General features: G+C 44.8%; 1 protein-coding gene across 1 annotated transcript in view; it reads right to left on the reverse strand.

Moving 5' to 3' along the window:
- CAB39 (calcium binding protein 39) overlaps window positions 1-13637 on the reverse strand; it is a 59943-nt gene that overhangs the window by 7254 nt on the left and 39052 nt on the right. The window contains exons 5-6 of the mRNA XM_010836982.1: window positions 7469-7528; window positions 3443-3508 (exon numbers count right to left, since the gene is read on the reverse strand). Coding sequence (XP_010835284.1) covers window positions 3443-3508; window positions 7469-7528 — 126 coding nt within the window. The remainder of the gene's footprint in view (window positions 1-3442; window positions 3509-7468; window positions 7529-13637) is intronic.

Raw genomic sequence — 13637 nt, forward strand, 5'->3', positions numbered from 1 at the left:
TATGGATGTGAGAGTTGGACTGTGAAGAAGGCTGAGTGCCGAAGAATTGATGCTTTTGAACTGTGGTGTTGGAGAAGACTCTTGAGAGTCCCTTGGACTGCAAGGAGATCCAACCAGTCCATTCTGAAGGAGATCAGCCCTGGGATATCTTTGGAAGGAATGATGCTAAAGCTGAAACTCCAGTACTTTGGCCACCTCATGGGAAGAGTTGACTCATTGGAAAAGACTCTGATGCTGGGAGGGATTGGGGGCAGGAGGAGAAGGGAACGACAAAGGATGAGATGGCTGGATGGTATCACCGACTCTATGGACGTGAGTCTGAGTGAACTCCCGGAGTTGGTGATGGACAGGGAGGCCTGGCGTGCTGCGATTCATGGGGTCACAGAGAGTTGGACACGACTGAGTGACTGAACTGAACTGAACTGACTGATACACGCCAAACATCATTTTATCTTATCTGATTCAAAAAGCTTTATAAAAACAAGTACTTTTCTGGTCCTTCTTAAGCAAGGTATCCTGAAGATATTCTAAGCTTCTCTTAGTGACACCACAGTATCACTAATGATGTTAATTAAGCTAAAAAAAAAAAAAAAAATCTGTCGCTTCAGTTAAGTCTGTGCTTACTGAGTTCTATGGAGTTGATTATACCACATCAGCTCTTAATTTTAAAATCAAACCTGCTTTTTCTAGATTTTTCTGAAACTAGCGGTCACCTCTTCATGTTGTCATGGTGCCAACTTCCAGTCAAGGACTAGTGTGCAGGTGGTGTGGCCTGCATGGGGGCAGGAGCCAGAGGCACAACAGAGTGGCATCCAGCCTGGCTCCTGGCACCAGCCTGCCTGGGTTCAAATCCTGGCATTTTGCTCCTTGGGAGCACTATATCCTTGAGCATATTATTTAACTTCTCTGTGCTTCAGTTTCATCATCTGCACAAGGGAGCGGATGCTGGCGCCTGTATCTTACGACAGTGCAGTGCGAAATAACAGCATGAACACCTGCAAAGCACAGTGGACCTGAGTCCAACAGAGACATGGAGTGAGGTCCAAGGGTAGGAAAACGCATGGCCAGAGCTACCTTGCCAAGGTTTACCTGCTTTTGTTAATTCCTTTCTGGGTTCCTGGCTATGTTCTACATACCTGAAGACTCCAGATAACTGATCTCTAGATAAATAACATATCAGTAAATCAAAAATAACCTGATGTGCAGGAAAACAAATCTGTTTAGGATTTATAAAGAATTTAGAGGAAGAATTCAAAAACTCAGACAGGTTTCACACTAATCCGAATCACAAAATCTACAATTTTCAAAGTAAGAAGCCCAGTATTTACTTTCAGAGGCTCAGAAGTTAGCATGAAGTGAGTACAGATTTACTCACAGTGTTCATTTTTTGTCACACAAACCAGAGGTACTGAAAATGGCTCATTTCAGCTTGATTATCTAGGGGAGGGTAACCAGTAATTTAAAATATTTCTTTGGATGTAAAAATTTAGAAATGTCAGGACAATCTTATTAAAAATAAAACCCTGGCAGTCCAGTGGTTAGGACTCCACACTCTCACTGCTGAGGGCCAGGGTTCAATTGTTGGTCGGGGCACTAAGATTCCATAAGCCACACAGCGTGGCCAAAAAACCCCCTGAAATCTGGTACAGGGAATTCAAGTTTAAATAAATAAATTAATTTAATTATTATTAAAATTAAATAAATTTAAATAAATCCAAATTTAAATAAACGCCAATGTGGCTGCAAAAAAAGGGAGTACAAATTAAAATACATGTTTAGAGTACCACTGGTCCTCAAAATTTCTCCATGTGTTCAGGAGAAACTGCAGGCATGAAAGGCTGGCTTCATATCCATTACTAAGGTCTTACAAGTGGCAGTCATAATCTTCCTTTCATGTTGGTAATTCTTAAGTGTTAGAAGGTCTTGAAAGCCTTTCTCCTATCTAAGCAGCCCAAGAATTCAGCATTTGGTCCAAGTCTTCTGATTTGCCAATTAAGAACCCCCTCCCTCCCCCGAGGAGGTATCAGTCCTGGAAGCTAGTATGCAAGGAAAACCTCTCTAGCCTCCTTGGCCTCAGAAAATACTGAGTGCATCCAACGGCGGGAAGAGGCCCTTGGATACAGAGAGGTTCCTGGCAGAGGGCTGCTTCTCCGCGAGGCTCTCAGGGGAGCCCGCACTAGGTCACACTGACACACAGGGAGGAGCAATGCCTTAAACAGCCGCCAGGTGTACCACATCCACCCTGAAAACAAACGGACTGTCCCTATCAGCTACCACAACCACCGGCGATTGCCCGGCCAGCACACCTGCACACGGAGAACAGGTTAAGGATCCCTGGCACTGGACCAAAGGATGCCTGGGAGGCCAGGCTCCACCTGACGGAGCACCGTAGCGGTGACACATTTCTCATGGCCTTACGGAAAACGAAGGAACTAGTCAGGGGGAAGGAATCTTTTGGGAATGTTCCTAATGTCCTTTAGTCAATTTCCACAGAAAGACAAGGTGTAAAAGAGTGAAATCCCCATAGGAGCAGCAGTAGGCGGAATGGATTGTCTTGATTAAAATGAACTCAGATATCTCTGAGGGGAAGCGCTCTGGGCAGAGTAGAATTTAAAGTGGACCAGACAAAAAACACAAATGGAATTGCAAATTTCCGCCCACAAATCCTTTGTGATTCCATCTGTAACTCCAGTCAGGACCACTTCCTGACAGAAGGAAGGGGCATACATTTATTAAATACAGTGAGAATTTTCTAGAGTAGGGGTTAACAAATGATCTGTAAAGAGCAAGACAGGAAACACTAAAGTCTTCGCTACCCGTAAAGTGTCTGAGGCAACCACTCAAATCTGCTGTTGTAGCCAAAACAGCCACAGACAATACATAAATGAACAAGTGCATCTGCGTTCAGACAGAATTTTATTTACAAAAACAGGCAGTGGGCTGGATATGGCTCATGGGCTGTCGCTTGCCAGCCCCTATTCTAGAGTTTTAAGTCTAAGTTTCAAATGGAACTGTCCACATCCTTTTTTGACACAAAGCAGCCAAAGCCCTCTGGTTCCCCAGGTCACTGCTGGCAGCCGTCCCTCCCCTCACACAGCAAGCCTGGGACCCTCTGGGCAGAATCCCGGGAGCACAACACCTGTGGTGCCTTCAACTCCGTGACAACGATTCTAAGTTTTAAAAATAAGGCTCTAAAACCTAAAGAACTTCCTCACTTGGAGATTAGATCTTCTTCAAAATTCTGCATATTCTATTTTGGTATCTCTAACACAGAAGGAGGTGAGTTGGGGTGGGTGCCCTGGGTGAACCACTGCTGAGCCCTGCTCCTTTCCACAAAAATCTCGACCAGGGACACACGCATGTTTCCTACAAAGGTCTGGGACCCATACACGTTTCCAACAAGGGGTGGAGAGAAATGAGCAACTCAGATGATCTGTCATACCTTGAGTGACTGTCTTTTTGTCACATAATTTTCTGAATGAAGTAACTTCTCATATTCACTGAAGAACTAAAAGACAAGAAAACACACATCAGAGGATTTTCTTAAGAGCAGTAGAAAACATTGAAAAGCTTGAGCATACACTTTTAATGGCACAGAGGCCAATCTCAGCCCAAGCTCTGCTCCTCCTGTCCGTTTCACACTCATCCTCGAGTGATATCCGCTGGTTACTGTCATGAAAAGGCTCCTGGGCTGGCCCCCTCACGGCTCCAGAGAAGTGTGCACAGAGCTTCTCTCTCTTCTGTCACCCACACTTCATATGCACACAACTTAAATCCCTTCCCCACCTCCCCATCCCACTGTTTTCTCACTGTTCTCATTTCCTTGTGTTGAATTAGAAAATTCACATTTTTTTTTTTTTTTACAACTCAACTAGTCCAAAGCACAACCACAAAGAGAAAAGTTATCTGTTCTTTCAAAGCAAGAAAATAATTAAGAATAGAAGAGAGAGACATTCAGCACTGTTGGGTAGGAAGGTGTCCCATAAATGGTAGGACTTGAGCTCAACTTTAATAATGAGAGAGATTTTGTTTAAATATGGGGAGAAGGGATACTCTTCGGGATAAAAACAGAACACAAGACTGAAGACCTGGAAAATGCAAAATGATACAGACTGCAGAGCTGACGAGGATCCACTAGATTTACAAACGGGCTGGGCTCACTGACAAGAACCGTGTCCCTGGAAGGGCAAGGAGCAGAAGCAGAGGACAGTAGGGAGGTGGGGCACAGACAGGAGGGACACACAGGGGCAGGGCCCCCCTCCCCAAAATTCAGAGGAGTGGGCCAGTTAGCTTTCTGTTTGTTTGAACTATGGACAGGCTTCTGAAGTTGCAAAATGCTGCAGTACTAGTGTGACGCTGCCGGGTGTCAGAGGATGCTGTGTATTCTGTCCACGCTCAGACTTCTTCTGCCTTTGCTTTATGATGGGCCCTCATCCGCCATTCATTTGTGGTTTAGAGCGGGGATTGGCAAACTCTAGCTCCTGGGCTACATCCAACCCACTGTGTGTTTTTATACACGTTTTACTGGAACACAGCCGTGCTCATTCGTGTACTGTAAATAAATTCGTTTATGAATTGTTTATGGCTGCCTTTGTGGTAGAACTGACAGGAAAGTTGACCAAGAATGCATGGCCATGAAGCCTCAAATATTTGCTCTCTGGCTGGCCCCTTACAGAAGAGGTTTTAGCGCTAACCCAGAACCACCCCTGCATCCATTCTTTTATCTCTAGGCAGAGGTGGGATCGCCCTCTATGTAGTATGCAAGGGAGTTAGACTTCTGTCTTCAGAGGTGGCTGTTACCCCTTCCTTCTCCTCAAATGATCATCAAGTCATGATGGAAAACAGTTGGATCCGCCTTTGATCAGTAACACAGGAACACCTCAAGTTCTTGACAGAACATGCAAGTTAAGATTTTCTGCTGCATAATTTTTAGGGTAAGCTTGGTTGCAGGAGATTATCCTGAAGGAGAACTGCCTGGTTAGATCTCAGCCCCGGGTCAGCAGTAAAGGACTAGGACAGACAAAGGACTGGCATTGTCTGGGCTTCTCAGAGATTTGCTCTCCATGAGCTGCACTTCAGTTCAGCATTTTTTTCACTGCAGAGCCACCCCTGGGGATGGCGTCAACTCCATGATGCTGCAACTCAACTCCTATCTAAGAATGCCAATGGGAGAAATGTGCTTCAGGCCCCAGTGCTAGAAAAGGCTGTTTCTTTTGAACAAGCTTCACAGACACTGTGATCTTTTAATGGTTTTGTTTCCCTCTATGTTTTGATTATTAGAAAGCTCAGAACCAAAGTGTACAGACTTTAGAGCATGTGTTTTTGTGTAATAACTCCATGTTCTGCTTAATTTAAATTGCTTGTATCTCCCCTTTTCTTCTCCTCTCCCAGATCTGACTGCACTGTATACATACATACATACATATTTACATATAAATTTCAGTTAGCTGCTGCACGTATGTTTTCTAAAATCCTGATAACCAATGTCACCCATTAATAACACAGGAAAATATTTTATTGCAAAATTAAAGTGACATCATTGCCTATAGTAAGTTTCTTGGAAATATCGTTGGTAGGTTTTAAATTAAGACACTTGTATGCTTAATTATAAAAACCTTTGAGATCATGTTCTAATAAAAACAATTTGTTAATGCTTATTAAATGCTTACTGTGTTCCAGGCACTGTGCCTTGCACTCGGCATACACATTCTTACCTAATCCTCACAGCAACCTAGTAGTAACGAGAAGGTGCTGTTATGAGCCTTCTCTCAGAGCTGAGGATCCTAAAAGTACAGAGGGTCAGGGAAGCACATGGTGAAGCTGAGACTTGAAGCCAACTGCACACAGTGTGGTGCTGAAGCCCATGCTTCTGACTCTGCCACAGGCGGGGACAAAACGTGCTTCTGACTAAAACCAGCAAACACATGGAAAAAACACCCTACATCCCAGTGCTGCTGCTGCTAAGTCACTTCAGTCATGTCTGACTCTGTGCGACCCCGTAGATGGCAGCCCACCAGGCTCCCCCATTCCTGGGAATCTCCAGGCAAGAACACTGGAGTGGGTTGCCATTTCCTTCTCCAATGCATGAAAGTGAAAAGTGGAAGTGAAGTCGTCAGTCGTGTCCGACTCTTAGTGACCCCATGGACTGCAGCCTACCAGGCTCCTGTGTCCATGGGATTCTCCAGGCAAGAGTACTGGAGTGGGGTGCCAGTGCCTTCTCCAACATCGCAGTGCACACGAGCAAAAATAAAAATAAATGACCACTGATGCTTATGTCATCAATGAGGCTATTTCTGAGGGAATTACTATGGACTCTGCACTGTGTTATGATGTTACTGCTAGTGGGAGGGAAAGATGGGAACAGGAACATGGAAGAACTAGAAAGCATAAGCTCTGCCTCCAAGAATCTTCTAATTTAGCTGAACAGCACAGGCAATTTCCTGGTGGTCCAGTGGCTGGGACTCCACACTTTCACTGTCGAGGGCACATATTCAATCCCTGGTCGGGGAACTAGGATCCCATAAGCTGTGACATAGCCAAACTGCCCTCCCACCCCTGAAAAGAAAAGCTAGTTGAACAGTGAGTAATGAAGTATTAACAAAACCTGGGATTTTAGAAATTCAAATAACTAGTGGAAGAATGAAAAACTAAGCCAAATTTTAGAGGAGAGAGAGAAATTTTAAATGGACTGTGATCATGGTAACTTCTCCAGGAGCACCTATACGGTTTTGGACAGCGCCAAAATTAAACTAGTGCGGCACAGAGAAGTGCTCGTGGGCATCGTAGGGAGCAGAGGGGACACGTGGGAGAGAAGGAGTGACCCTGCTGTCATAATGATCAAGGGCAACCAGGTCATCAGAGTGCCCAGACCTGCTCACAAACCTCTGTGGGTTCTATCACCAGGAAGTCTAACATCAACTCCAGCTGGAGGGGGCCTTATGGCTGAACTAACCAATGTCCTTCTTTACAAGTAAGTACTGACTCCTGAGTCTTCAGAATTAAGGCCTCGGCCTTGGCCACAGGAGCCAGCAGCAGAATGGGGACACTGCTCATCCACCTGCTGTGTCCTCTAGGCTAGGCCTCTGCTCACCCACTGCCACAGAGTCCCTGTCTCTCTCTTCGTAAGCAGCTGGGATGTGAGCAATGGACGGGAAGTATAGGGAAAGAAAAGAAGCCACATAGTAATTTTCTCTTTATCTTAACTATGTATTATCATTCAGCAGCAAAGTGCTTTATTTTCCTCTTCTAAAGCAAGAAAAGATGGAAAGGGGAGTGTGTCATCAGAAAGAAAATTCTGCTTCTGACCAAGTAACACTCTCTATCTCGGCTTTCATAGAGAAATGATTACAGCACCAATTAAAAACATATTTCCAAAATAAATCTTCTGGTACAAAATCTAATTAAAAGCTTTCATTCTGGTAACAAAACTTACAGTGTGCTATTTTAAAATAGAATTTCACATACTTACTCTATCATAATGTTGTTCCAAAAATTCCGCACTGAGCAATTTATGTCTTGTAAGTAAATCCTAGAAAAAGAAAACATACTTTTTACAGTTGTTGGTATTCAAGTTCTTTTAGAAAAGAGAATCTTAAAATTCCGCACCATTTTACCTGATAAAAACAGCTGTCAAAAATTACTACACTTAAAAATATTTGAGCATGAATTGTATTGAAAATGTTGATTCTATGTAAGAGCAAATAAAAATCATCAATAATTTGAAATTGTGAGAGTAATGGTTATGATTGTCGCAGGTCTAATAGCTCTTAGATGGAAAAATTAAAAAGCAAATTTATAAGGTAATGGACATAAAAACTCAAAGAAAGGGAATCAAGAACCGAAATGAAATAAAAGTAAACAGTTGTGATAAAATGCCAAACAGCATACTGCTCCTGGTAGAGAAAGAAGAAATATCTTTTATTAGAAAAAGTACAGGAGGTTTCATTTTTTCCTCCTTAACTCAGTTACACTCAGTTTCATCTTGAATACTACCTTTTTTCAGAGGTAAGGTCTCTTTTAAAAGCCCCATCATAAACATTAGCTCCAAAGCAAGCAGACTTATGCTGCAAACATACAGAACCAAAAGTTATGAATAGTAGAGTCCAATTCTGCATCCCTGTGAAACAGAGCTTACGCCTGACCCCATGGATGTCCCTGGAAATTACTCAAGGGTCATTCATTCAGAAAACATCTCCTATGTGCTAAATAAAGGTCTAGGTCCTGGGGCTACAAAGACAAAAAGAGGTGGTCCCTACCTTCAAGGACCTAGAGGTCAGCAGTGAACTAGCCACGGACTCACCAGGTGGGAGGAGAATGGAGACAGGCGACAGCAGAACAGCCCACTCATCTTCAGGGAACTCAGGAGCACAGTTCCTTTAGAGCTGCTGACCCGAGAGGTCATGTCAATAATCCCTTCTCTGAACCAACTTTCCTTCACTTGTTTTCTCTGCTGTTTAGGTTACAATGACTAGTGTTTCCTGAAGTATGTCCTGAGAAATGCCCTAAGTAATGTTTCATGGTCAACAAAGGAGGAAAGGGCTGCAGATCTGGTTCCCTCATGGAAACGAACCCCTCAGGTCTCAGGGGGTTTTGGAGGGAGTTCTTCTGATGCCTGCTCGTTAGCATCCTGCCCTGAAAAGTCCTGCTCTGCACGGGTTTGCCCCTGGCCCAGTTACTTCCTACCTTCAGACCTTGACACACATATCGCCTCCCTGGGGAACCCTTCTTGACTGGTCACCAGCACCAAAGCATGGTCACGGTTATGACCTGACATCTGTGGGATTATGCTCTTAACATCTCTCTCATGGTAGGCTATGCTATGCTAAGTCACTTCAGTCGTGTCCGACTCTGTGTGACCCCATAGACGGCAGCCCACCAGGCTCCCCTGGCCCTGGGATTCTCCAGGCAAGAACACTGGAGTGGGTTGCCATTTCCTTCGTGAAAGTGAACTTGCTCAGTGGTGTCCAACTCTTAGCGACCCCATGGACTGCAGCCTACCAAGCTCCTCCGTCCATGGGATTTTCCAGGCAAGAGTCAGGGTAGGCTATAAATTCTATAAACACAAGCTCATGTCTATTTTTACTGATCTCTGAATTCCCAGCACCTATGCAGTAACCAGCACATAGTAAGAGCTTAATATTTAATAAATAAATGAATGAACCAACAAAATTCAGGAACATGTTTGGAAACACACCACAGTAAGCAATCTTTGAAGAACGTTTTTAGGCTTCTAACCCCACCCCAAAGATTTACAGGTGTTCAAACTGCTGGATAGGGTATGCATCCTATGCCCATGGAAGATCTACCCAATTTTCCCCAAGTGTCCTTTGGGGATTAAGCAGGCAAAATGAGAAAACCTGGAGTCGGACTAACTTCAAGAATCTGGAAAGAAATATGGGGAAGGAGGAGATGGCAGGGCTAGAAGAATTTATATTATCTTAATATATTTATATTGTCCCATAGGGTCATATGTGAAGGAGAGAGGAACATGAGAACTTTAAGGGAATATATCAAGAATGCTTGTTAAATAGTGTCCTGCCTCTAACATGCTACTCTCAATGTAAAGTGCTATGTCTATAACATGTGATCTATGACAGCTCTCCCCTGAGTTAGGACCTCAAGGGCAGGGGTTTGTCTGGGCAGATCACTGCTAAACCAGAGTTCCCTGGTGGTCAAGTGGTTAGGACTTCATGTTTCCACTGCAGGGGGCCCTGGTTTGATCCCTCCCTGGTCAAGGAGCTAAGATCCTGCAAGCCTTGCAGCATGCCCCCCGCAACCCCCACAAAAATCTCCTGAAAACAAACGAAAAAGATCACTGCTGATCCCCAGAACCTAAAGAATAGCGCCCAACATGAGCAAGCAGTCAAGAGACTTGTGGAATGAACAACGAATAAGCAAATTTAAAGACTGCTGTGTCTGGATTCATGCAAGACTGAGTGTCTCATTTACTCTGTGGCTAAGTCTTTCTGGAGGCCACTCTGAGCAAGTACAGGGCTGAGAACCAAGAGCTCACTGCTCTGTCACGATCTGACCAAAGAGAAAGGAGGCGTCTCAGAGGCAATGGCTCTCAACTGGGGTTGGATTCTTGGGTACAGGGAGGTAGAAAGTATTTCTCTGAAAAGCAAAGATCCTAAACATGCTGTACAAGTGTTTTTCTTTTTGGTCTGAGTAAGGTGACTGTTTATCCTGAAGGCTGTATTTCCAGTAGGAGCAAGAGGCTCACAGTTGGGCCACACACAGCAAGGGGGAATGTCCAGTACGCCCTCATCAGAGATTCTACCTGTTACCATTCAGTTTAGACAGACCAGGAGGCTCAGGAAACCACTGCCAACCTAGGGATCACATCTCCGGGGCCTTGCGGGAGGAGAGAGACTGGAAAGGGGTTGCTGAGACTGCTCAAGCAGGAGCCTGACCCCAGTGCATTGGTGGAGGGAAGTCCTTCCTAATAAAGGCCAGACCAGGGCCTGGAGCAGACAGTAGAACACCAGCAGGGAAGGAGTAATTCTTGAGAGCCGGCACAGAGGAAAAAGGCTATACTAAGCTGGGAAAAGAGGTGGGGACTCGGGCAGAGCGTCTCTCTCCTGAGAGACGGGAAAAAACCCTACCCTCGGGACTAGAGCCAAGAGCTCAGCGAGCTCAAACCAGGCTGTGGGCTGTGTGAGGGGATGAGGCGGGGAGAGCACAGAAACCAACAGACTAGAAAAAAAAGGGAAGCGGTCATGTAGTCGAAATCTGGTGAGCGACTGGCAAAGCTGACAGGGTGCACGTGGTCCCAGATCAGCAGAGTGGTTGGGTCTGCCAGCAGGGGACACAAAGAGCATGAGGTCTGACTTCCCAACCTATCTAAATTCCCATATGGCCAAGCCCTGGCATGACCCAGAGACAGGTCAGGGGCCATCTCCCAAGTCCAGCAGATGGAGCAGCCAACTTTCAGGGTGGACTGAATTAAAAAGATTCCCACAAGTTACGTGAGTTTTGGGTCCCAAACATCATGTGACAAAGATGGCCCTGGAATCCCTGAAGAAATGCTACTAACCCAGGGGGCTCATTTTCAGAGAGCCTCGGCAAGCCGTCTGGCCCAATGTTGTACTTGATGACTGTCTATGTCCGAAGACAAGAGACTCAATTCTTCCAACTGTGTGGTTCACCTTTGGAGCTCCAAAAGTTAGAAAGTTCCTCTTGTGGTAGAGTTAAAACCTAAACCCAGGCTACTTCCAGAAAACTGTCAAGAATCACAGAACTAGGTGGAATCCATTTTCTTGAGGATCCACTTTAAATACAAGCCGTGCTCTCTTGGCAAGTCCCTGTCGAGTCTTCTCTTCTCCAGGCTAAATTTGTCCAGTTCCTTTAAGGACACCTCGAATGACAGGTTCTGAGCCCCCTCGCCATCTGTTGTCTCTGAAAGTCATCTCTCTGTCGGTGTGCCCTGAAAAGCACAGCACCTGGGGCACGTGTGTGCTGTTGTTGCCTCATAAGCTTACAGTGGGAAGAGACCTTCAGCAGGCTCCTGAAGTCACACGTTATGTAGTCACAGGTAGCTTTGGGGCAGCAGCATCATTCTGTTTAATTTTACTGGACTTACACAGAATTTTGTTTACTCAGGGTCAGCTCTCCAGTCAGACTGCCTGGGTTCAAATTCTGGCTTCCCCATTTAGTGTCTGACTTCATTCAACATTTTTCTAGGTTTCCATTTCCTCATGTGTAAAGAAGATAATAATAATACTTCCTTCACAGCGTAGTTTGAATATGATATGAAGTTACCTACATTTTAGTAATTATTACACTGTGTAATGACTACATTTAGTATTATTTCCTATTATTATGCCTTATTCTCACACCTCTTATTTACAAAGCTGGGTCCTCAAGTGGAAGACCTCAGTTTTTGAGGGTTTTTTAATCCTTAAATTTTTTTTTAATTGGAGGATAATTGCTTTATAGTGTTGTGTTGAAGACCTCAGTTTGTCTGTATTTAACTTCAGCCTGTTATATATTCTGGCCTCTCTGGATCTTTATGAAGCCTTATTTCAGGGTCTCTGCGATCTGCTTTCTATTCCTTTGTGGCATATATTTGTTGTCACCTTTTATCTGAGTCTTTAATAACAATCTTCGGCTGTGCTAAGTGAAGACAAATCCACTAAAAATTTCTCTCCAGGATGGTGGCAATCCATTTTCTGGCACCTTATGGATATGGTGTTCAATTAATTATGAATTGCTAACCTGAAACTCCATCCAGCTCCTAGTTTTTCATTGTTTTACAGGTCTGTTAAAACAGACCTGTACAATCATTCAACATCTAATACATAAAGGAATAATTCTAATAGCTACTGTTCTCTGTGCATAGACTATGTGAGGACATAATAACCTGAACATACTCATATTGTCACCTACATTCTGACAGATGGAAAGACAGGTTAAATCAGTCTCAGAGCAGAGAACTGAATCCAGGCAGCCATGCCCTTTGCCCCCTGATCTACACGTGTCTATGAGATTAGTACGACTGAACTTACTCTTAGTGAATCCATGCTGGCTGTGGGTACACGGTTTCCTTTCCAAAATGCTCAGAAATCATCTCTTTAGCAGTAATATTTTCTAGAACCTTACACAGGTATAATATCAAGCTCCAAGCTCCACCAGCCTCTCTGGGGAGTCTACCTTCTTTTACTCTGGAAAATGGGAAATATATTTGTTGACCTTCTGATACCCCTCCCTGTCTTCTTCATTCCTCTTAAAAAAAAAAAAATCACGAACAAATATTTGACCACTGATTTACTGTCTCAGTATCCCATTCATTCAAGCTCTGAACCATAGACATATTTCAAGCAGGTAGTTTTAATTTCCCTTTAAGACCCAGCAGCTGTACCTCCTCGTCCAGGGTTACGGATAAGCTGCATTTATTTGAAAGGTTTTGTGTGTGGAGTGCATTTTCTGGGAAGGTACCTCTGGTCATTCTCAAAGGAGAGCATGAACCAAGGATCTATTTTTTCCATTATAAAACATGTCCTCTGCCAAGAGGCCACCAGCAAACGGGAAGAGGAGCAACCTCCTTCCCTTATCAGCACCTCTGGCGTGGAGGTCAGACCAGCCCTGCCTTGACCACACTTCTTAAAGAAGGTTCGGGAGGGAGCTTCAGTCTGTTTGACAGGCCTGTGCCTCTCCTGAAACACTCTTAATTCTGGGCCCTACTTCCTTTTGCCTCTTGGCGGGCTCTCCCCCTTCTATTGGGAGTAGCTGAGACACAGGATCCAAACCCATTCCTCACTGCTCTAGCACCCTCTCCTCTAGAGCTCATCCTTAGAATCCTACCAGGTTTTTAAAGTTTCCCTTCTTCAGGTAGAGAACACCTGCCTGACTCTGCTCAGTCTCTCCATCTCTGGCGACCAGGACCCAGCAGGGTGCTGAGACGGAATCACCAGCAAGGCCAATCAGACCGTCAGAGACTGGGACTCACGTTTCTGGCAGAGTTAGCGTGCCTCTCACCTCAGCTGTGCCGTCTGTGCTAGGGGCATGTCCCTCATACCCTCTTGGTCAGGCGGTCCCGTTGAACTCTCCCAGCCCGCTGCTGCTCCTCTCCTCTGCCCTGGTCCTCCTCCTCCCAGGGTCCTGTGCTCAGGCTTCCAGCTTGCTTCCGACCCAAGAGC

This window comes from Bison bison, unplaced genomic scaffold, assembly GCF_000754665.1.
Source record: "Bison bison bison isolate TAMUID 2011002044 unplaced genomic scaffold, Bison_UMD1.0 scf7180017864068, whole genome shotgun sequence".
In the NCBI taxonomy this organism is placed as follows: Eukaryota; Metazoa; Chordata; class Mammalia; order Artiodactyla; family Bovidae; genus Bison; species Bison bison.